General features: G+C 40.8%; 1 protein-coding gene across 2 annotated transcripts in view; it reads right to left on the bottom strand.

Annotated features, from left to right (window-relative positions):
* The window catches only part of ZNF804B (zinc finger protein 804B), a 212,467-nt gene extending 204,505 nt beyond the window's left edge, over positions 1 to 7,962 (bottom strand). The window contains exon 1 of one of the 2 annotated variants that reach the window (XM_085227382.1): positions 7,331 to 7,962. In XM_085227382.1, coding sequence (XP_085083508.1) covers positions 7,331 to 7,672 — 342 coding nt within the window. In that variant the 5' untranslated portion in view covers positions 7,673 to 7,962. The remainder of the gene's footprint in view (positions 1 to 7,330) is intronic. The other variant, XM_085227383.1, reaches the window with a different exon arrangement.
* Positions 7,963 to 25,989: the final 18,027 nt, after the last annotated feature.

The raw sequence follows: 25,989 nt of genomic DNA, 5'->3' as shown, positions 1-25,989 counted from the left end.
GTCCTTACTTGTAATTTCAGTTTACACCTATCCTACAGATGGGATTTTGAACCCCCAAATTCTACCTACAGATTATTTTGCTGTCAAAGGGTGCTTTTAGGAAGTTGAGGCCTTTGGTTTCCAATCTAGTTTTACATGCCTGCCTTCCTAACACTTCCATCTAAGCTGGAAGTGCGAGCTACAGATATACAGCCGATTACAACTGAGAATTTTCTCAACAACATCAAATACATCGCTCCAGTTCAGTCTGAGCAGAATATAGATGGAATATTTCTGTTGACACAAATGTATTAAATCTGTTTTAGAATGTGTTCCAGGGAAAACATCAATTGAAAAATTGGTATCAACTAGAGTTGATTAATATATGAATTGTTTCAGAGCTGCATGCAATCTCCCAGCAATAGTTCTGTTTCTTTACTTGAACCAGCTTGCCAATTATCATTATGTGTAACTATGAAACTGGGACAAAATTATGATGATGATGTTTACATCTTATCCAGTATGCACATAAATTTAGTCTAGTATTAACAATATAAAAAAAAAAAACCCACTGCAAACAAAAAGCTATTGTTAAGGCATCTTACAACTGGGTACATAACAGTGTGCTCTGAGCAGTCCACAGCATTTTCAGGCATGCAAACATCCCCCAGAACAAATCTTGTTACCCATCCAGAGTAGCTAACTGCACAAGGCGAGCACTCATACATGCCCACAAAAGATACAGAAATGCAGAACTCTGAATACCTATATCCAATATTACAGTGCCTACATACAGCATCACCTGTGCATACTGTCATCATAAACCGAGTTGTTTTAATACAGTTCATTCAGTGTTTTGAAGGTACGAAAAATAACAGCAGAGCTGGTTGAACTTTGAAAAACCATGTTTCCAACTTTTGATAGGAATGTGAAATGAATGTGAAATAGTTGTTTTAAAGGATGCATTTATTGCTATTCAAAAATGTTTGGATGCATGGAGTTCTGTATGCACATATGTTTGCAAAATGTTTTTCCCCAGTGAAGACCATTTAATTCCTTGGATAATCAAACTGGAATCTTAATGGTATCCTCAAGTGTTAGGTTGGGAATTCCAGCTTCTGCAGGCCCATTTATGCATCTGTACTTATCTTTGCCATTGGGTTGTTCCTGTGATGAACTTCATTTGACTTTTTAAACTTTTTAAATAAACTGCCCCAATACATGATTTTTTTTCACTCTTGTACCTGTGAACAAACCTTTCACAGTAATATCCTAGATCTGCAGCTCTAAAAGGATTACAGCTTTCTGTTGTATGTTGTAACAAACTTGATGCCGTGGCTTCAAGAGAGAAGACCCACAGTGCATCACAAGCAACGTGTTCTTCCAAGGAGCAAGGCTTATACAGGTGGGTAGAAAAATAAAGCAGCAAAACTAAATCTCTTACAGTGTATTACCAGTGGCATTTTAAATAGTACTATCTCAGCAGGTAGTTAAAAATATTTTGCATTTCTATTTTTCCCTCACAAAAATCACATTTTTTCCCTCAGGGAACAGTTTTCCACACTCTTCTTAATGCATCCTACAGGTTTCCTAATACTAGTGAGAAAAATGACATTTGCAGGTAACAATGACTTCAGTCTTTTAAAATAATCAGTTGAGATGTAATAAAAAGCCTTAACAAACATTCCTGGAAAGTGTTACGTGCCAAGGGGAAAACAAACTAACAAACAAAAAAACCACCTTGTAGCCAGAGGCTCTATCAGGGAGAGCCAGGTAGGAACAAACACCAACTTCTTGGCCATTCTTTGAAAACTCTCTTTCTTCTCCATTTAGCAACCTTGCACAAGAAGTTCATTTTTCAATGTTTTTTATGCAGAGGATCTTATCTTAAATGAAGGTATCTGCATTAACATATTGCTACACCCTGGTTGAGTAAAACATGGTTGAATCTTGAGTGAGGGTGCAAATGGATGTAACAGCAATGTCTCAGATTGGAAGTAATGGGCAAACAAGCATTGCCACGTGCAAAATCAGAAAGGAACCAATCTAGTTTTAAGAACTCAACTGAGGGACCAGTAAAAATACTAGGCTGCTGGAAGGCCACAGTAAAACATAAAGCACCTGTTTAACATTACAGCTAATTGTGAATGTAGGAAATGGCCCCAGAAGAAATTGGCTGTAACGTTATATACAAAGTGTGAGGCCCACTGACTGAACTGGAAACAAAATATGCTCAAAAGTCATAGATAAAACAAAAAAGGTTTAATACAAGGAATAAGCAGCAATGCTATATGCTAGAAGTATTTTTTGAAAGTTTATTTTTGTCTTCTTGCATTGCAGAAATTCAGAGAAAGCACAGAATAAAGACCATAAAAATCAGAAAATAAGTTCACCTTAAAGTTTAGTATAGGTTCCATGAACGCTTATGTTCTCCAGCATGCTGGAGGCACTAGGGTGAACAGGAAATACATTTAGCTCTGAGATATGAAGTGCTCAGAAGCAGGGAGATCAGAAAATAGGTAGAAACAAGACAACTTTCCTCCCCTGTGTCTCTCCCTGTGTATGCAATGCAGTGCACACGGCAGCACCTCAGGGAGCAGCACCTGCCCCACTCTCAGCACTGTGCAAGGGTTCCCCTGGCAGAAGCCCACATCTGCACCTGGCAGCTCTCAGACATAAGAGTGAAAGCAACATTTTCTGTTTCCTTTGCTATTTATCCCTTTCTCTCTCTTTTTTTTTTTTTCTACATTATTTTTAGTACAGTTGTTTTGCTTTGTTTTGTTTCCCTTTCTTTCCATAGGAACTACCCAAATCCCATTGCTTGTTGGAGCCTCTGGTTTACTACTTGTCACTCCATATTATATATCTTAAGGCTTTGCTTTCTCGTCCACGCAACTCTTCCAGCAGTGCCCACAGCACAGCCTTCCTCTGCCTTTGGAGTTGTTGGTGGCATACACACAGCACTGAGGAACAAGAGGACTGACATCAGTGACTCCTAGGTTCCGTGGTCTTCCAGCTGATCACACAGAGGTTCCCTCCTTTCAATGCGTGGCCACCCAGATCACGTTTCACAATGCACACCATGTCTAATAACTTCTCAAATGCTTTCTCACAGCTCTGCCTGGCACAAGCCACTTGCTGGTGGCAAACACCAAACTCCCGTTATCTGCTCCAGACTCATCCATACTGGTGTTTTCCCTTTAACTTAGACAGATGTTGTGCTATAGCTCTGCTGTTCTCTGGTTATAGTCCCTAATTCCTCCGCCACCCCTTCATTTGCTAAGGTTTCAAATACCCAGTGCTGTTATCTGCTGTGGAGAGTAATGAGGTGCTGCTCAGCACTGGTTACACTTGCTTTAGTGCTGGAACAGCATGTTTGTGGCTTGGTATCAACTAAACAGCTATTGTTTCCAAGTAGCTGCGAGGGGCTTATTTATTGCTATTAGAACCTCTGAGCTCAGGGTGAGGGCTGTGCTTTTGAAAAGCCTACTCTGTGCAACACAGCAGCACTTCCCACCCCCAACATCCCACAGAAATTAGGCAAGAGCAGCTGCCTGACAGACTGATTAGAAAACGGTGTAAAAAAGTGTGCAAAATACTGTATTCAGCTGAATCTGTGGGGAACAACGGAAGGAAAATAATTAGCCAAGTCAGATATTGGCCAAGGCACAGTGTCTTCTGAGCCTTCTATTTCCTTCATCGTACAAAGGGATCTTTAAATAACTGGTAGTAAACGAGGCTTTGTTTATATCTCACCTTAAAAAGCTACAAGCAGAGCTGTGCACCCTAATAGCATTGTTGGCTCTGACGTGATTCATAGGCAAGGGGGCCATCTGCTGAATTCCCAGCACTGCTTTCTGTTGTATCCTGCAAGATTTTACCTGGAAGTTGCACAGCCGCGTCCCCTCCAGCGTCGGCACTGCCAGGCTGTGAGGTGACAGCACGCCTCCAGGCAGGCCTGGCTGCAGGTGAGCACTGCAGCACATCTGCCATGGCTGCAAAACCACAGCCAGCAAGTGAGCACAGCAATCCACATCAGGCTCAAAAATCCCGCAGACAGTATCCCGGTCTGAAATGCACGTAAGAGCTCTGCGTCGAAGTGCATTTCATAAGTAGAGATTTTCAGAGTGAGAAAACTTCCTACTGCTTGCTCATAATATGGTCATGAACAGAACTTTTCAGGCAAAAGCTAAATGCTTAAGCATGGAATCAGCTCTCTACAAGAAACATTTCCCTCCTCCCACTTACTGCCCTTTCCCCTCAGCAGTGCTGGCACTGCCCAAACCCAGCACTCTCTTTCCTGATACACAACTCACTGGGATTTGTTTCTCATTCCACTCTTCCTAAACTCATCACCTACTTCAGAACCCAACTTCCTAACTAGTTTTTCCTACACAGAGAAACGATCAGAGGAAATGTGGAGTTTTAGAGACCCTATAACAATGTTGCCCCAGGTCAACACATGCAGATGAAGTACGTTATCTTTGTAGTCTTCGTATGGCACTGAGGGAGGTGGTTTAGTGCTACTGCAGTGGTGGGTTGATGTATGGACTCAGTGATCTTGCCTTTCTCAACCTTTATGATTCCATGTATCTTTGTTTTTGGTACTGCCTCACTTCACGGTCTCTCTATACAAGAAAGATGGATCACATTTGTTTCCAATGCAATAATAGCAAAGAATGCTAAATAAATACTATGGAAGCATCTAGACTGAAAAATCCTTGTTCACATAGCCGTGAAATTTGATAAAGGTATTTAAAATATTCACCCCTGTTCTCATTTTGAAAAGCATAGCCTTAAGTCTACTGACATTTCATGGTCTGTTAATACAACACTTTAAATATAGAAAGGTACACATTATACATTAAAAATTTTGTAGACTCATGAATAAAATAGTTCGTAGTATACAAGTAGAGGATTGTTTAATGATAGGAAATATAACTTATAATCTTCAAGGTTACTTCCAAGGCTAGCATATTAAAAATGGCTGTGAGACATAACCTATATCTTCCAAAGTTACAATCAGGAGTTATTAAATGAAATAATTAAACAAAAAAGCACAGGGTATACAAATAAATGCCACTTGTTTGAGACCTAATTAGACACAGAAGTGATCTGAAGTTTAACTCATAGCTTATTGTTAAAGAAAATAAAAAAACTTTGTAGGTGTGTTTGTATGGTGCTATTTGTTGGTTGTTTTTATTTCTTTTTATTTTTTTTTTTCTTATGCTGAAAACGGTTTTATTACCTCAATTATTAGTAAATTCCAATACGGATGACTCCCACCTCCACAACATAAGAACATACCCAGGTGTTGTGTTCACTGTTCTCAGCCCTGAATACATTGATGAGCAAGAAGTATATGGTCTGGAAAGTTTAAAGTTTGTAAGCACATAGAAATAACTCTGGAAAAATCATTATTTTCAGAATGAAAGAGTATACGATTATCTAACTTGCCAACAAAGCATTCCTTATTTTTCACCTGAAACCTGGACTATGAAATTTGAAAATAGCATACATAAAAGCAGTAGTAAAAGCTAAATACTAAACACTTACAAGTAAGAGCTCCAGATCTACAATTACCCAGCACCAATATAACACCAACGTACCACACACCTTCACTCCCATCACTACTCAGAGCTCAGCCCAGCAACCCAAAAGCCTGACTGGCTGTAAAGGGTGCACACTAAAACAAAAGACCAAAAAAATAAAAAAGGTATGAAAAAGTGAAAGTTTCCTTCTTGGTACTTCAGAATGGAGTGCTAAGGCTAAAATTCAGGGATTCTTTTCTATATAAATGGTCAAAAAACATCCCAAATTCCGGTCATGTTAATCTCAAAACCAAGTAGTATTGCTCGTAGCTTCAGGTTCAGGAAAGCTCACAGGAAATAATGTTCCCTAGGAGGGAAAGAGACGAGCTTATTTTCAACCTTTTTTTTTTTTCCCCTCCTTTTCCACTAAACTCTCTAATTATCTTCAGACTAAAATACTTCATTAAAAAAATAGATCTTGCTCAACATTGAAGTAAATATTGTTCCTTGATAAGAAAAATCAAACCTATTTCCTGATCTTGTATTTGTATTTAAAAATATATATATTCTCCCACCAGTTAAAAGAACTGTCTCAAAAATGATGATTTGTTCACAAAGTCAGATAATTACATTCATCTCATGAAGCATTTAGGCTGAGGAGAGCTGTGCACACGCTCACTATGTAGGTAGGAAGAAAGGCAAAGAAGTTGGAAAGTGAAGGATGTGAGACACAACAATACTTGAGGGATAATATCTCCCGACATTTGAATAGGGCTTAAGTTCAGCATACAGCACACAATATTCAGCGCAAAGTATTTACAATCACGCTTCCTGCCGCTTTAGACCTTTGAGACTTTTCACCTCTCGAACTGAGGGGAGAAATCTCTCTCCCGCTCTGACCGCGACCCCTCCGCGTTTCGGGGGGTTCCACGCACGGGTTGAGGTGAGGGAGCGGACACAACTAAGCCGGAGCCGTCCGGCGGTACCGCGATGCGGTGCCGTACCGCACAGCGAGGAGCAGCAGGGAGGGAAGAACCCGCGGGCGCTGTGTCAGCGGGCTGCTGTAGGACACCGGGGGGATTTCAGACGGAGAAGGAAATAGTGGTCGCTTTGCTTCATCCCGTCACCGAGAGTCAAGAAACAGAAAGCACAGACTTCATCATCACGGGCGGTTTCCTGAAGGCATTTAGGGTGCGGGCGCGTTGTGGGGCACTGCCAAAGCCAAAGGACTAAGTAGTGGGATGGGGGCATTCTCGGCACCTTCGGAGTGCGTGAACGAGGCTGTCCGGACCCAGGAGTGCTCCACAGATACGGAGCACGTTCGATCCCGGCCGGGGTGCGCTTGGAATGCTCAGCGCCCGGAGGAGAGGCTGCGACGCACCGCTCCCCGGCCCCGAACGCTTATCGCGACCCGCAGGGACATCACACCGCAGCCCGGCGGCTCACCGCTCTCGGACGTCCCCAAACTTCCCGCACCCTATGCCCAGGCTTCGGGCTCCCCGGCACACAGCCAGCACGGGTATGAACGCAGCATCAAAACCTGGGACCAGGCACTGAACATACACTCAACACTGAGCACTCGAAGCCTCTCCCCCAGCGGCCGCCCCCAACTTCCCCGCAGAGCGCCGGCAGCGACCTTTCCTCCCTCCTCTCCTCCCTACCTCCTTCCCTCCGTGCGGCGCCGCAGCCCCACGCCCGCCCCTCCGCGGGGACCCGCGGCCACTTCCCCGGCTCGAGAAACTTTTCCACGCCGCCCACCCACCCTCCCCGCGCCGCGCTCCCACCGCCCGCGTGGCCGTGGGCCCCCGCTCCGCTCCTACCGTGCGGGGGACAAGTGAGGGAGGGAGCGCGGAGGCGGCAGTTACCGGCGAGCGAGCGCCCTTCTTGCAGAGCGGTCCCCTGAAGACGCCTTTGATGCCGCGGTAGTGCCCGTTGCTGAGGTGCCGGGAGCTGATGACCAGGTAGCACGCCATGCGGGGCCCCGGGCGGGCCGCCCGCTCCTCGGCGGCGGCGGCGGCGCTACTCCCGGCGGAGCGGGAGCCCGCATGAAGGAGCGGGCGGAACCGCGGCAGCGATTTCCCCGCCGCCGGCTCATCCAGCGGCCGGCCGAGCGCTGCCAGCAGCAGGGCGATGCGCGGAGGGCGGCAGCAGCCACAGCACATCCGAGGGAGCGCGGAGGCCAGTCCGCATGCTGCTCCGCTGGCGGCAGGCAGCCCCGCGGAGAAGGGCAGCGCGCAACTTGCACAGTCCGCCGCTGTTACGGCCCCTTCCCTCCCTCTTCCTCCTCCTCAGAGCAGGCCGCTGGCAGGCGCGATCCGGAGGGGAGTTTCTCGGCGACAGCTGCCCATGGCTCTTCCCTCCGGCCGCCCGCTGCCTGCAACCCCGCGTCTTGCCGTGCCGTGCCGTGCCGTGCCGCAGCCGGCGCCGCGCCTCACTCACCTCCGCCGGCGGCGGGCGGGGACGGCGCGGGGCGGGGGCGGAGGAGGGGTCGAGCCTGCCGGGGGCTGGCGGGTCCGGGGAGTTGTGCCCTAGCCCTGCGATCCGACGGGTAAGGAGACCCTCCTCCTCCTCCCTCTCCTCGCCCAACTTTCCCGCTGCCGGGAGCACCGCGTCCTGTTCCCTGCTGCCCTTCCCATCCCCTCGGCCGCCTCTCTCCCGGCCCCACGTGAGCCCCGCCGCTCCGCTGCATGGAGCCGGCCGGCCGGGCAGCCCGCGGCTGGTCAGTGTGCTGCACCCCAACTTCTGGCTTTGCCCATCCCCACAGCACTCGGGTATATGATGCGGCTTGTGACCTAAGTGATGTGCGGGGAACTGCGAGTAGGACATGCCTCGAGCGCTCAGCGCTGAAACAGGTTGTTCTCTTTCTGCAGGAGGCGCAGCGCTGTGCGCTCAAGGCTGGCAGTGCAAGCTCAGCTCCTTTTCAGCAGGTCACAGGTATTGTCTCTGCTCTGTTACTTAATAAGTCGATAAAAGTAAGTCGATAAATCACCCGGCGGTCAGAGTCACCTGCAGATCTTTTATTTCTTCCAAGTAGATTACTCGAAGCTGCAGATAACAAGCATTTCAGATCTTTCGTTTCAACCCGGGAAAGCCTGTGTTTTCAGCTACTTAGTGAATGCAACTAATTTTAGCCTCAAAAGACCAATCTTCCTATAAACATAGCATGAATTTAAATTAAAAAGAAAATCTCACACAAGCCTCTGAACTGTATAGATAAAAAGGTCATGACAAATCAAATGTCAGCTTTTGGCTGTATATACAACATAGTACTGTACAGCCTTAGTATAGAATGCTTCACATGCTATATAAAATCTCACAGTGTGTGTGTACATACATGTATGCCAATAATCAAATCTATTATTGCATATTAATGAATAACTGTATGATGTTACAGAGAAAAGAAAATGTGTATGAAGTTAGAATAACCCAAGGTGGGAGTAGCATATTGAGAACATCCTTTATTAACTGTATATGACAGATTTCAAACATTAAAAAAAGAAAAAAAAAAAAGGAGAGGAGAGGAGAGGAGAGGAGAGGAGAGGAGAGGAGAGGAGAGGAGAGGAGAAGAGAGGAGAGGAGAGGAGAGGAGAGGAGAGGAGAGGAGAGGAGAGGAGAGGAGAGGAGAAAACCCACAACTGTGTGAAGGAGTTAAATTGAGAAAATAGGTGCAAAATAAATAGGAGGTAATGTGTAGCTGTGCTGTGGACTCATTGCTGAAGGCCATGGTAGAGGAAGACAGAATAGTCACATGGCTCAGCGTAGTCAGGCTCTGTGGCCCAGAAACAGTGCCCTGCCTATAGCAGATATATGCAGGGCTTTTGTCAAGTAAGTCATGATGAAAAGTGACTTCTTAGAAATTGCACCATACTGAAAAAAGCTGTTAATTTAGGGGCAGAGATGAGCTGTTACGATTATTTCCTCCCACAAGTCCTGCAAGGGAATGGCTTGAAATTTAGCTTTGTTGGCATATAATTTACAGATTTTGTTAACTACAAGTTTCTTTCTGAAATTCCTCCTCCATGATCCTGTAAAAGATTATAGTATTAACTTCAGATTGCTTTGGGCCTGCAGCTTGATTTCTGACTCCATAGTGAACATGCAGTTCTGGAAATGAACACCAGCATCTTTACTCTTTGACAGTACCACAAACTTTCTGAAACTTTGCTTTCATATGCTGCAGAACAGAAAGAGAGTTTACATCCCACCCAAACAACATGCAGGGAGGCCTCAATTCCTCTTCTGTTTTGAAGAAACACGGAAATTCCTCTATTCCATGGAGCTTCTTTTGTCCTACATCTTCTACAAAGCATCCACACCACAGTGTGGCTGGCCAGCATGCATCACAGAGAAGCTGCAACAAAAGCCAAAACTCTACAAGAGCTTCATTGTAGTCTAAGGATATACTTTACTCCTTAAACTCATAGAGTCTTACATAGTTCATTTACTAAGACTGTATGAAAGGGAAACAATTTGCCCCAGAATAAACTGCACAGTACCCATTTTATCCTGCTGAGAAGGATGATGTGCTCAATTGACTCTGCTGTGAAAAGTAGAAGTTATTTTAGGCTCATGTCATTTTGCCAACTCAGGGGAATAGCTACTATGACCACCAATCTAATTTATAAACAGTCTGTAGAACACAAGCCTCAGAAAATGAGATTAAGAGTTGTCAAAGGGAATAATGAAATAATTATAACACTCCCTGAGTATCTCCCCAAGTCTCTGGAGATGCCGCACCTTCTTCTCTCTCACCATAGGTCACGTGGAAATATGAATGAACTGTTTGTAGTTTCAGCTGGATTCAATCCTCCACTGCCGCAGATCTCATAAGGCAATTTTCATCTGAGCACAGTGGATGTAAAGTGCTACCATTTAGAAAATGACGATATCTTTGCAGAAGTGTTAGTGACTTTTCAAGATGCCAGTAAGTAGAGAAGCAGGTCAGCTGTCACTTACAAATGACGATTAGACTAATTAAATGTTCTCTAGTTCATCTATCCTCTCAGTTTACACACATTTTTGCCATTAATGAAGATTACTTAGCATTTATTGCCCCAAAAAAGTCTGTAAGCTTTTTCTTATTATTCTCTGTAGGGATTGTCCTCACTGCACAGTGTGGTGTCAAATTGAAATACCCCATCTATCTCTAGAGCCACGGCTTCTAACGTACAAATATAATCTGAAAATCAGGCAGCAGAGAATGATATTAATATAATCACATTACTTTTAGTGGTTGAGCTAATTCATGTGTTTCTTTTTGGCTTTAGACAGCACGTTGTAGATACAGGCTTAAAACTCTGTCTACACTGAATTTCATTTAAATTTTATTTCAAGGATTGTTCCTGATATGAGTACCATTTGTGCACAAATTCCATCATTCTGATATTATCTCCTGTACAGGTAAAGCCTGCAGTTTATCATGATTTGCTGGATGTCAACATGATTGCTCCTCAGGCCTGAGAGCCCCAGTCCTAAAACATTTTTTCTCTATCCCTAATTGTGCTTAGAAAGAACAGAGACATCCTTCCTCATGCTTCCAAACATGAGAAAACTCAAAGAGCACAAAGCATATCTCTTGGCACCACACCTCTGCAAATTGTACTATAGCAATCAAACAAGAATAAAGGGTGTGTAGACGCACAGCTTGAATGCTGCTTCACAGTCTGGTTGTTCTTACAGAGGTAGTTTAACAGAAGAACCCAAATGAACCTAAAGGAAGAACACCCCCTGGTACTGATGTGTTTTTTTCAAGCGGACATCCTGAGTAAGTGAGAACTTCTTGGCAAGACAATCTGGGTATAAGAATACACAATGAGGTTCCTGACATTTAGCAGCAATGTCTTAGCATAGCTTTACAGCATATATTCTCTTCAGATGTAATGGAGATTTTAGAGCTATAAATCAACTTCTGGCAATTTAAGAAGATCTTTGGATTATAATTGCTTAAACTACATAATTGTCTGTCTCCAGTTCATCTATCCTATGCTGCAATGTGAACACAGCATGCCGGAAATAGAGCTGCAGTGGTCAATCTTCAGATAGATCCAGAGGCGCTCAACACCAGGCTGGATGGGGCTTGGGCAGCCTGATGGGTGGGTGGCAGCCTTGTCCATATCAGGGGTTGGGACTGGGTGAACTTTAAGGTCTCTTCCAACCCAAACCATTCTATGACTCTATGAGTCTATGCATACTATGATTCTATGATTCTGTTATCTCCATTCTCGTGGTCCAAAACTATATCTGATTCCTTCAGGTGAGAAACAAACTCCTGCCTTGTTGACAGATGACAGTTCTTAAAGTAAAAAATCAGTTTCTCTAGAAACATTTAGTTAAATGTGTCTGAATACAGCCATAAACTCTTACAAAAACTAGAGAACACTGTTACATTAAATGTCTTATTATTCCACCTAAAGACATAATCTAATATAGTATGTCTTAATTCTTCGTAAATTAGAATGATGATCATCACTGCTGAAAGTTTGATTTCTTTTTCTCACAGCAGCTCATGTTTGGGGAACATTTTGTAAAATCTGATACTTATTTAGAGTTCCAGGCAAATACAAAAACAAAATGTGAGCTGTCTTGTGTAAAACTTCTCTGTTTTGCTTTCAGTGAAATGGTATCTTCAAGTGTCTGCTTTTGTTGTTTTTTCTTCCTGCATCATTAGTGGTACCAATTGCACTTTTCCTGAAGTAAGGTTTGCTAAATTCTTCATTATATCTTTATATAATTATGTCCTTATTTCTTGAATTAATTTAGATTCTTTTAGTCCCTCTTTATTTTATTTGATTTGAAGTAAACTGATACTACTTATCCCAACATTCTTAATCCCAGTCTGCCTCTTTTTATCTAAATAGTAGTTACATTCCTCTTATGAATCACTTATGTAAGCAGCTTTCTATTACACGAAACTTGAATCTGTCGAGTTTTATATGCTTGAAGCACTGATGGCTAAGTTACTCTACTCTCTAGTTCATGTAGAATCAATGGCGTCATGTTATTTTGAAAGGAGCTTTTTGGAATGTCTCAGTGCTGAATAATCACTTTATATATTGCATCTTGCTGATAACTGAATAGCCAGCAAATAAAGCAGTCTTCATGATGAGTAAACCAAAGTGCATGTATATACATCAGTGAAGAGTGGTAAATCATGCTTTATTTTTTTGTATGACCCCACGCTCCACTGACTTTAAGAAAGTCATATAGTTGAACAAGAATCTCATTCAAATAATTCATCTCTAACATTTCTTTGGTATCTCTCTCATGTGACATTCAGCAATCTCTCTGCATTACTTTCTCTATTACTAAAAAGAGGCAATATAATGTTTACCTCAGAGTTACTGGGAGAACTACTTGATGAATGTTAATTCCTACTAGGAAATGTTGAGGAAGATTGATGATTTCATAATCAGTTAAAAATATGCTAGAAATCTTTGTTTTCAGGAGGTTTCTGGACACATCATTCACTTAAGTTAATAAATTAATTGAATTAATAAGACTAATTCTGTATTAACGGAGGCTCAATAGTTTCAGAGTGTGAACAATAATGTAAAGACATCTTTCATTTTCTATTCAAAAATATTATTATCTGGTTTCTCCCTACTGTTAGCTTCATTCTCTACATAATTAAGGATGGACATAGAAAGAATGATGTCAAGTAGCCGCTGATATGAAAATTACATAGCAGAACTCCAATTCTACTTTTGTAGCAAATCCTTTTTTCAAGAAAGGTGATATTTGAAAGAGATGAAGGTGTTACAGTGTTTTCATACACTTGCCAATTTATTATGCTTACATAAATATTTAATATATCAATCTCTTTCTAAAGGAAGAACATGGTTTGGATTCCAAGTCATATCATTTTATTACATTTACTTACTTGATAAATCTCACCAAAACTTTAATTACTTGATGGGCATTCACTGGAGTGTTTACACACATTTTCCATTGCTCATTGATGGTCATCAGGCTGATCTCCTGAGCTGAGGACTGTATGTGCTAGTGGCTTTAATATCCAGAAGTTGAATAAAGTTATTGCTTTTTATTATTAGGAACTAGAGCTGAATGTTAAATAGAGAACTGCTATTCCCAGATGACTTTAAAAGGATGTAAAGAGAAGGAAAATATTGTTTAATCTCTCCATCAATAGCCACGTTATCTACAGACAGACAGTGAGGCTGTGGGAGTATATTTCATCCACAGAATCACTAACTTCAATAACCAACATAACCACATCTGTGAATCATTTTTCCTACTAATACTTGTTTTCCTCGAGAAGTGTTCCAAAGTCTATAGTGAAACAGACTGGCAACAGGAGAGGATCCCTCTTGCAAAGGAAAAGCAAAAACAACTTTCATTGCATATATGTAACCTTTGGCATTATAAGGTGTTTCCTTCCCCCTGGTGTGATCTCCAAGGGTCATTTATTTGGATTGCCTCGAGGAGCACACGTCTGTACTAGTTGTGCACCAATACATGTAACACCTACAGGAATTCAATGGACAAATTCAGCTTGACAAATCAATATCACACTCTTTGTCTTGCACTAGCTTTTCCGTAAGACATCGATATATCATCAGCACATTATTATCATTTTTTCTCTGGCTAATGGACTCTCAATCCAAGTTAGTAATAGAAGATTTCACACTACTTTGTAAAAAGTAGTAAAGAGAAATAAAAAGTGAAGAGAATTCAGCTTGGGAAAAAAGGGCTGAGGAATGCTTGAGATGTCACACAAGTTGGATAAAGATCACTGAGCTGGGAACTTCATGCATGTGGGTCACAAGGAAGCAGCAAGTAACTACAGACATTTTCTGATGGAGAGGACCACTTAGGATGGCAATTCACTGAGCCCTTCTAGGTATAGAATGGCTAGGAGAAAGTAACCCTTCGGAATGAACAGAAAAAGAAATAATTGAATGTAAAGCCTGCTGAAATGCCAGGGATAAAACGTAATTTGTTTTCACATAATCACAGAATCACAGAATTGTAGGGGTTGGAAGGGACCTCCAGAGATCATCGAGTCCAACCCCTCTGCCAAGGCAGGTTCCCTACACGTAGGCGTCCAGGTGAGTCTTGAATATCTCCAGAAAAGGAGACTCCACAACCTCCCTGGGCAGCCTGTTCCAGTGCTCCGTCACCCTCACCGTGAAGAAGTTCTTACGCACATTCATGCGAAACTTCCTCTGCTGCAGCTTATGTCCGTTTCCCCTTGTCCTGTCTCCACGTACCACTGAAAAGAGACTGGCCTCACCACTATGGCCGCCACACCTCAGATATTTATAAACCTGGATCAGGTCCCCTCTCAGTCGTCTTTTCTCAAGGCTAAACAGACCCAGTTCACTTAGCCTTTCTTCATAGGGGAGATGCTCCAGGCCCTTCACCATCTCTGTGGCCCTCCACTGGACTCTTTCCAAGAGATCCCTGTCTTTTTTGTACCGAGGAGCCCAGAACTGGACACAGTATTCCAGATGAGGCCTTACCAGGGCAGAGTAGAGGAGGAGGATCACCTCCCTCGACACACTCTTCTTAATGCACCCCAGAATGCCATTGGCCTTTTTGGCCATGAGGGCACACTGCTGGCCCATGGCCAACCTGTCGTCCACCAGGACACCCAGGTCCCTCTCTGCAGAGCTCCTCTCCAGCAGCTCATCCCCCAGCCTGTATTGGTGCATGCAATTATTCCTCCCTAGGTGTAAGACCCTACACTTGCTTTTGTTGAACCTCATCCGGTTTTTTACTGCCCAGCTCTCCAGCCTGTCCAGGTCTCGCTGAATGGCAGCACAGCCTTCAGGCGTGTCAGCCAATCCTCCCAACTTCGTATCATCAGCAAACTTGCTGAGGGTGGCCACTATCCCCTCATCGAGGTCATTGATGAAGATGTTGAATAAGACCGGACCCAGCACCGACCCCTGAGGAATACCGCTAGTTACAGGTCTCCAACAGACTATGCACCCTCTGCACTCTGCCAGTCAGCCAGTTCTCAACCCACCTCACCATCCATTCATCTCTCCCACACTTCCTCCTCTTTATTATATGTTGTGGGAAACAGTATTAAATGCCTTGCTGAAATCAAGGTAGACTACATCCACTGCTCTCCCCCCATCCACCCAGCCAGTGACAATATCGTAGAAGGTTACCAGGTTAGTCAAGCATGACCTCCCCCTCTTGAACACATGCTGACTACTCCTGATAACCTCCTTTTCTTCCAGCTGTCTGGAGATGGCATCCAGCACAAGCTGTTCCATCACTTTTCCAGGGTGAGACTGACTGGCCTGTAATTACCTGGTTTTGTGTATATTTTCTATATACACACATAAGCCTATCATATAGATACTATTTTTAAACGTATGCATAAATATGTATCTGTTGTCTACATATTAAAGCAGATACATGAATGATGTAGGAATATATATGTGTGTACATATATATGCTTAAAATGTTAGCACCTGATTTATTTCCTGTCTATCTTGTTCTCTGTTTTTCCCACTCCATGAAATGACAATTTTTACTTTTTGTTAGGAAACAATGAGAGGCAGGTAATTTTGCAGTCTTCAGCAAAGTAGTATAGAACTCAAGTCTGAGACATTCACATCCATTAAACCATTGTACTACCTCAGATCTACATGTTTCCATGGAATTATTTATTATGCACCACAACAAGATCACCGTGTTAGCTCTGTATGTATGCTGTTGCCAACATTTCATCATCTGTCCGTGGTAATACTTCAGCAGAAAACCTTTAAAAAGGCTTTATAAAGAAAGATACGAGCGGCGCAGGAAAAATTTCAAACTGACAGCAGCATTTGTCAGCTGATATTCCTTTGGAGTTCAGCTGTTTACTGAGCAAATGCTCCTTTCCATTATTAGTTATCTATGAAATAATAATGAAATAATAGTGCTTTTTAAGACAAGAACCAACATTTTTCCTCTACTGCAGACAGGCATGCTGAGAGTTTTTTCAGTGTATTATAGAATCACAGTAATCATAGAATCATAGAGTCATAGAATGGGTTGGAAGGGGCTTCAAAGATCATCTAGTTCCAACACCTGTTGGAGGTCTCTCCAGAACCTTCTGCTTTCCAGACTGAAAAAGCCCAGCTCCCTCAGCCAGTCTTCATAGGAGAGATGCTCCAGCTCTCCAAGTATTGTCATGGCCCTCCTCTGCACCTGTTCCAACACTTCCACATCCTTTGTGCTTTCTCCAGACCTGGAGCATCTGCTCTAAATGGGGCTTCATAGGGGCAAGGTAGAGAGGGACAATTACCTCCCTCTCCCTCCTCTTCTGAAGGAGCCCAGGATACCTTCTGGGCTGCAAGTGCACACGGCTGGCTCATGTTAAGTTGTTCATCTACCAGGACTCCTAAGTCTTTCTCTCCAGGGCTACTCTCAAGGAGTTCTGCTCCCCGTCTGAATACATATTTAGGATTGCCCCAACTCAAGTCCAACACCATTCATTTGGCTTTGCTGAACCTCATTAGGTTTACATAGGCCACATTTCAAGTTTGTGAAGGTCCCTCTGGATGCCATCTCCTACTTGTATCAACTGCACCATACAGTATCTTTTTTTCTTTTGTTACAAATGTTTGCAAAATATATTTAAACCATAAGAAAAAAATGTGAATGCTATTTTAATTACTTAAATTCCAGTAATTAATAACAGAAAAAGGCAGAAAAAGGAAACATGCAATAAAAGAAAAAGGTGAAATTTGCTCTCAAATAAAAGGTTAGCACAGAACTCCATAGCCCCTGCCCTCCACGGTATCTCCTAAAGTGTGCTGAAGTTGTTCACAGGCTTGCTGACATGTGCATAGGTATATATTTCATCTGATTTCATCTGAGGTATGTCATTTTAACAACTTGCTTATGGCCAAAAATGTCACTGTTTTCTGTGCAGAAATCAAATAGATGTTTGTTTCAAATTTAAATTTAGCCTCTATTTTTTGCAGTCATTTTATTTTCTAATTATAACAATCTAATTTGTAAACAACACATGCTGAGGTTTTGACAGTGAAGTTCTGATGAAACACAGAGTACAAATTTTAATTACATGCAGTTCTAATACAGTGAGCACTGCAGCATTTCTGTCATCTTTGAAATGGTAACAAAATGTAAAAAAAAGTTTTTGAAATATGAGCACGAAGGTAATGAGATCAATAAATGTCAGCTAGAAAAAGTAATCACAACTCTAGAGACTCACTAACCTTTCTACAAATTCTAGAAATAATGGACTGGCTTGGGATGAGGAATTCTTTTAAAATGGGAAACAGATATAATTATAAGGGGAAAGTGAGCCAAAGACTGCTGAATAATACCGAAAACATTGCCTATTAGGGAGACAAAATTGTTTAAGAAAAGATTAAGAGTAAACAATCAATGTTTTTGCTTTTCTTCCCTAAATCCCAACCAGTATACTTCCCTTTATATCTTATGATTTAAAGAGCAAAGTATGATACAAATACATATGTAAATCTAGAATTAAAATATGAAATATGACTTAAAGGGTAGAAACAGATAATATTTTTCCAGACTGATCGCCTGATGCTTCTCTTGGGGAGATAGAAATGTTAGAACATTAATTGATCTCCAGATAAATTCCAGATATTTAACACTCACAAGATTTGATGTTGTATCATTTCAATATTTAATTAATGCAAACCCAGAGCTTAAGCATTAATTAATTCAAGACATGAGATTGTGTGCTACGTTTTAATGCCACGTTGTAAAATCTAACTTCTGTAAGAGAAAACGATTTATATGCAGAGTGTTAGTGTAATTCTTAAAATGCTGATATTGGTATTTATTTATTTTTTTAATTAAAAATGTAGGAAGCATTGAAACTGAGGAGGCAATGCAAGGGAAACAACCATTTTGTCAAACTCATACAGATGGGCAACAATTTATTTGTTTTGAATGAGATATACTTTTTTTTTTTTTTTAATTGTTACCATTTATTGAAATACTGCAAAATTCTGTAAGGATTCAGGTATACAACAAATTGATTTTAGGGAAATTGACTTTTAAAAAGAGGGCAAATATGACAAGGAAATTATTGTTTATTTTACTATTAAAGTCTCTGTTTTGCCCCTACACTACAGAGCTTTTTCACACCTAACGTATAGGTAAAAGCAGATGGACAGAGATTAGGATCTGGTAATTGGAGTCCACTCAGTGTTTACAAGCAAATACACAATTTTCTTTATTATGATTTTCATTCATCAAATTATTTTCAAAACTAACACAGGCATAAAATAAGCTACTAAAATGAGATATTAGCAATTTATATTTTATCCTTTAAATGTTAATCTGGAGTATTAATGCAAAACAGATCCTTATAGAACATACAATGAATGAATCACGTATCACCATCAACTTTAATGGTCAATGTTTCATACTTTCTGTTTTTCTGTACACCTTGCTGAAATGAAATGAAAGGCTAAATTAAGTCCTTGTGTCTAATTCCACACACATACGTTTTCATATTTTCTTTGCTTTGAACTTTTTTTATTTTTTTGAGAAGGATTGTTCACATATACGTGTGTACCTATCACTTTCTATATATATATAAAACATGTTACGTGTATGTGTGTATATAGCTATTTACAGAACTGGAGTTCCTAGAGGAAAGCAGCTCTGCAGCTGGTAGACAATCCAGAAATAAGCAGTAGGTTTGTATTATGATTCCCTTTTGCTTTCAGCATAGAGCTAAAGTGTCAATACACTGAAAAAGCCTGTATCAATACACTCTGCAAACCTGTAAACATTAATTCCAAAAATAAACAAACACAATTCCTTCTCATCTTCTTTTCACGTCTCTCCATGCTTGAGGAGAGTCCCTGTCCAAAGGGTCCTTATGCTGCCATGAGTTTAGAAAGACAGAAAATCCTGATCAAGCTACAATACCGAATCCATTTTCCCAAGAGCCTGAATATAAAAATCTATAAAAAGCCATTGGCATGGCTGACATACAAGACACCCACTGATAGCAAGATGTACATCAAGTGTATTATCACTTTCTATTGTTAATCCGTGAAAACCCTTGCATCTTGGAATACTCTAGGAATTTGAAACTCCTTGTGGAATATTCTTCTTTTTCTGAATCTCGCATCACTTCATTCTTCATAAACATTACCAGCCTTTTTGAGATACTCTGGTGGTTCTTTAGGGGTCACTCCAGGAGCACAGTTTGGATTTCAGGTCAGTTCAATTGACCAGGACTTAGCATAACAGTGCTGTGACACAGAGAATGTAGAACTGTGGAAGGGGAAGTGGGCAGCAACCACCTGTGAATGTGGAGCAGCCATGGGTACATGGATGTACATTACACTAGCCACAACTGTGCCCTTCAGGGTAGTTTTGGAAGTTGCTGCCACATCAAGAGAGCTGACACAGGAGCAGCTCAAAGCCAGCAGCCATAGTTAGAGCTATGCTGAATTCAGGTAAGCAAGAATATCCCAGCTGTCAGAAATAGTGTTCATGCAAACTATAACACTGTGATTTGCTTTCTAAAAAGCCCAGATCCCTAGAGTCGGAAGGAACTGCAGAAATAAGACCATGGTATACAGCTATAGATAAGAGGCTATGTTTAAGGATAGCATCTTTCAAGCCTATGATTTTGAAGGAAGGGATTTTTAGTCAAATCTGTTGCTGCCAATAAAGGCTTTATTATGACATACCATTCCCCATACAGGATTACTCAGAGTAGTCTGAAGTCAGGCAGACTGCATAACACTGCAGAATGATCTTGTAGGTGACATAGCAGTAAAGTGACAGAAGAAACTCAATGTCAATAAACACAAAATACCACATTTGAGAAAAATAACTCAAACTATAAATCCTCGATGATGGTTAATCACCTGTTGCCACGCACAGAAGACATTCTGAAGTTCCTGGGCAGGATTATCTAAAAATGCCAACGTATTGCACAGCAACAGCCAAAAACTCCTGTCAAATATTAGCGCTAAAAAGCACTGAAGAGCAAAACAGAAAATCATACACCACCTCTGCTCTAAAAGCAATGGTGAAATAAACTGGTACTAGAGAAGCAGAATGGCTTGCAAGCTGAGAAGGGAATTATTCTTCCCAGTTTTTCATATTCTTCCCAATATGAGTTAAGTATAACAAAAACACTGTGAGGATGCAAGCTTAAATCAACTAAACAAACGGTTCCTCTGTATAATCCATCATTGGATTGTGACTTTATTGCTATGGGAGGATTGTCAGGGAAATACAAATGGGCTGGTTTCCCTTTCTGCTATTGAAAAGTCCAAACACATTCAAAGTTAGTCTCCACAACAGGTTTCACAAAGTTAGTAGCTCATTAGAGAGCAAAAATAAGTGAGAATTTGCTTGGTTTACGTTAATTTTCTCTGTTGACCATTGTCAGAGAAAGGATGTTGGACAGCTTGGTACAAAACTTTTTATATGCTTAAACTGTGTGCAGTTATAATTTTTGTTCCAGATGAAGTGCAACTTCTTATTCAAACCTTGGATAGAGCTGCCATTCATAGGGGCTTTGATAAACCAGAGAAATCAGGTGACAGGAGTTCTGTGAAGCTCAACAGTGACAAAATCAACTTCCTGCAGCAAGGAAGCTGTAACTCCAAAAAAGACCAGGAGGTCCTAGCAGAGAAAGCTGAACTGAACCAGAAGTGTACCCCTGTGACAGCAAAGGCTAACAGCATACTTTTCCCCCAGCACAACTGTAGCCAAGAGATCAGTGGATGAGATCTATTCCCTCTCCTCTTCACTTGCAAGACCACATTTGAGTAGCAAGCTGCTTTGATCTCTTCAGAATAAGCAAAATCTCAGTAAACTATCAGGGTGGAAATTGGAAGCAGCTTCTTTCTCAGCATCTAGCTGGCTCCTCTGCTAAATACTTAACTTTTTGCATTCACAGCACACAGCATCTCAATGACAGAAAGCCAGAGGGGCCAGTATATGTGTCCCAGCTGCCAAGCATTTAGACTACTACTACTCTTAAGGGCCTTTTCTAGAGCTTGAAACAGCTTCACTTTTCAGATTAATTGTCTTTATATTATGAAATTTTATTTTAAACTCAAAATACAAATGCATTCATGCTCCTAGTCAACAGCAGCAATGGAAGACTGATGTTTAACCTTTGAAAAACATCTTTATAATTGCAATAGAATTATGATAATTGAAAGCTTCTGCTGCAGCAGGTATTTGTACACCTTTAAAATTCTCAATACCTAAGTGCTGCTAGTAACTGATAGCACTTCTCAAGAAGCACAGTGTCTCCCTCACTCCTTGGGGGAAGACAAGGTCCTCCTGCTGCCAGCCTGGAAGGATGAGGGTTTCAGATTGGCCTAAGAGGACTGTCCCAGCAAACTGCTGCAAGATGGAGGCAGGGAGAAAAATAACACTAATGTAAACTCCCTGGAGCACCTGGAGCCTGGTTAAAACCTGGATAAATCTTTATTACCATATTTTTTTAAGAGGGACTTTTTGGCAGATAGCATTAAGAAAGATTTATTTCTCAAGTTTACCACAAGATGGAGGTGCTGTAACTCAGAATCATTCATTAACCGGTCAGGAAAATGGTAGGTGTTGTAGAAAGGGCACTATAAAATTTTATGAACACATTTAAGAAAGCAATCAAAAATAATTGTATGTAACCGTGAGATATTATTTCACTAAATTATTTTAAGCAAATTGTATAATGACATAGCAAACTATCTCTGAGCCAGCATTATTTCAAGATGCAGCAGCTTTCTATTTGCATTTGAATTACTGAATGCCATAGACACTATTCTGAATCACATATCCACTGGAGGTGGAGATGCCTGATAACGTAAATTCTCAAAAGCATCCAATGTGGTTGTCAGAGTCAGATGCATACCATCTTCTTGGACGTATCAACCCCAAATCAAGATCCTTTTTTCTTGAACAATGCCTAGTGCCAGCCAAAGGAGACAACAAAGGATGTTTTTGCCTATAAAATATGTAGGTCTAATTATTCTCACAAGCATTGGCTCTGATCTTCTCCAGAAGATCCAGGACGGTGTCTGGCATCAGAAAGCTTTGAAACTGCTTCTTATGTCGTATGTAGTATGGCATAGTTGCTGATGATAAATGCTGCTGGAGCAGAGACAAATAAGGCAGCCCTCATTCAGGGTTCCTATGCAAGCCCAGAAGGCAGTGGAGAGAAACTGCAGAAACAATTGTGGTGACTATGTTGAACAATAGTGATTCGTAGCGGAGAATTTTCTCTATTAAACAGTGTTATTGTGCTCTACATAACTCCTGTGGTTTTCACAGAAATAAATAGGAAGTATTACTTTTAGAGCAACCTGTACTGTTGTAGTAGGCGTTAGCAAGTCATCGGGATGTGATGCGCTAGGACCTCCCCTGCTCTGTAGGCGATAACGAGGTATCGAGATGTGACATGAGAGGACCTCTGTTACGTAAATCATGATGCACGCTTGAAGGACATAGAAGGGGCCTAGATAAAGCACTAGGATATATAAGTCGCTGTTTAGTTGCAATAAATGCCATCTGCTACATCCTCATATTGGTGTCTGTGTTGCAATGGCCCTAGCAAGGGGAGATCGCTAGCCTCCGGCGGACCGGACCTCGAGAACTACATGTACATCTTTATAGTTTCATAGCACTTGGAAATTTTTGGTTTTCATTGATACTATGTTTACATTAAAAGACTACAACAAAACTGGGAAGTGAACCTTTCTGCACACGCTCTGAAGCCATCGACAAACACTCTATTTAGGTCCTGCTGCACAAATACTGCCTCCACCTGCACATCACCCCCTCACTGCTCTTGAAGGAGCAGCCATAATCTATCATCTACTAGTTGCATAGTGCATGACTACAGTATAGTTGGTTTGGGGCAGATTAATTTAAGCAGATTAAAATTCAAGCTCTAAAAACACATAGATATTCCACTAGGATAAATTATTACATTTGCATGGCAAGAAAAGCCAAAAGAACAGTAAGAATGTGAGTAAGGGCTCTATAACAATGGCATACAATAACTGAAGGCAGAAGAGTTACTATGCCTCTTCACAACAATGAATTAAATGTGAAGCTCTTAAAATAATTCTCATTGTACATTTGAGTGGATCTTGAAGATATCTAGAAAACAAGAATGTATAATAGATTGAAATCATATTTGATATTTTATTATGAAGCTTCTATATTTTCTACATTATCTTTCATTTTCAGCTCATTCTTAACAGTGTATGGTAAATTGCTAGAGATGTATAGCAGGCAAAATCCACATGGATAAGGAATAAAGAAATAAAATGTATGAGAGATCTCAATTGTAATGCACCTGGTATTCACAATCACAAGGCTTTACTTGCAAACTTGGAACATACCAAATACCATCAGTAATTTGCTTTAATTTCTCCTCTGTAATTCCACAAAATCCTAGAAAAGATACAAAACCAGCACAGATTCCTTATTTTGCATGAGTTTCTAAATAAAATCTTTTTAGACTTCACTGCTTTTAGCGCAAAAAAATCTCACATTAAAATGGGTTCTGACTTATCACTAAAATATTTAGTTGATTAGGTTTACAATCTAGAAATACTCATTCAATGAGGCTGGATCTGCATTTACTGATTTTTAAAATATTTCCAAATAATAACCAACTACAAGTCAGAAAAGTTTACATCCAACTGCTTTTAATCTCTTTAAAATTACAAGGCACAGTTAGAGAAAGGGTAATATATACTAAAAATAGATGAACATTGTAGGCTATAAAACTGTCTAATTATGAACAGGCCATCATTCATCATAAATGGTTTTTACACTCTTTCACTTTACACATTTTCAATGTGATGCTTGTATTTCAGAAGATAATTGGTAAAAAACTTTTTACGTTGCTTAGAAAAAAGCACAACACAAAACTGATGTTTGATGTGCAGATGCTTGTGATAATTGCTCACCTGAAACTGATGGCAAAGGAACTGAATTAATATTGGTGATGTGGGACATGTTTTGTGCCAGAAGAAACCTGTGGCAAAGACAAGGATGCAAGTCATTCAGTTGATAAGTACAATTGTTCTCTGTGCTTCCCCAAAACTCTTGTTTTATACAGCTGCTCCTCATCACTGAGCTGCTGGGCAGGCCCAGGGAACTCAGCTCTGAGCAGCTTCATCCCTCCTGGAGAGAAGTAACAGCTTCTTCTACTAATATTAGATTCTTAGAAAAGATTCTGGTGATTTGGAGTCCAATCTTGTTCTCATGTGAAACTCAGTTTTGTTACCTGAAGTAATATAATAATTTTGTGTCTGCAATTGAGAGCTCAATGACAATACTTGCAATCAGCTACAGTGATGGTGAGTACCTTTTTAAACCACAGTCACGTGGGAATTATAAATTATATAAACATATGCCTGGACAAAGTTATATAGCTGAGAAGAATATTATGGATCGGAATATTCCATGTAATAAACACCCTATTTCTTACATTAAGAATTTCATGCTTTTTAAAGTGAGAGTTATATTACTTAACTTTTACTGATAAAGTTAAAATACCATACAATTAGAGGAAGACAAGCCCTACAGGTTTATTTATATCCTACCTAATGCAAATGTAAATGTTCTTCTACGCCACATAAATATGCAATTACTTTCTTGAAACTTGCTAAGCTGTGCATCAGCAGTTTCTCATGACAGTGAGTTACACAGGTTGATCATCTCCGAAAAGCAATACCCAGCTTCCCCTCTACCACCAAGAAAACCCACACCTCCTGGCAACCACAAGTGAGCGTCAAATAGCAAAAGTTACACAACACTACTTTTGACAATGGAAAAGTAAGATCAGTTCTAATGCTCTCTCATTTTTATGCAGTTATCAGCAGGAGTTCTCAGAAGTTTTATCCTAAAAAGGCCTGAGGAAGAGTGAGGCATAGGAAGTAAATATGGCCCACTTTCAGTAATGCACGTGATGGTAGCAAATTACAGCAGCAACCTATATATAAAGTGATTTTTGATGTGATACTGAAGCATTAACTGTGAACTGAACCGAATATTTCATTTCTTTGAGGACATTGTCTTTTTAAACTAAGTTTTGTCCAAAGAAAAAAAGCCAGCCATTTAGTTTGGAAATGGTCAAAATGAAATGGTTTAATTTAACTTTGAAAAAAATACATCCCCTTTTGAGTGAAAAACATTAGTAATGTTCAGCACAAAAATATTTGCACTGTTGGGCAGCTCAAGTTATTTCACCAGCTGTAACCCAAGACTGAAGATTCTGTAGATTTATTGTATTATAATTATGCATTTGTCTGAAGTTGAGACAACCCACAATACTGCGTCAGTGGTGCTTTCATCTGTTTTTAAAAGTCAAGAAATTTGTGTCTTCATCTTTAGAGTTTTGAATTGAAGTTGGGAACTAACTCAGTGTGAAGTCAGGTTGGGAGGTAGCTTAGGAAGGACTTTGATTCAGTAAATTCTATAAAAGTTTGTTACATAGAATTCTAGGTCTGAAATC

The sequence above is a fragment of the Meleagris gallopavo genome, chromosome 6 (genome assembly GCF_905368555.1).
Source record: "Meleagris gallopavo chromosome 6, MGAL_WU_HG_1.1, whole genome shotgun sequence".
Classification (NCBI taxonomy): Eukaryota; Metazoa; Chordata; class Aves; order Galliformes; family Phasianidae; genus Meleagris; species Meleagris gallopavo.
Note: the sequence above shows the minus strand (reverse complement) of the source record. Positions and strands in the feature narration are given on the sequence as shown.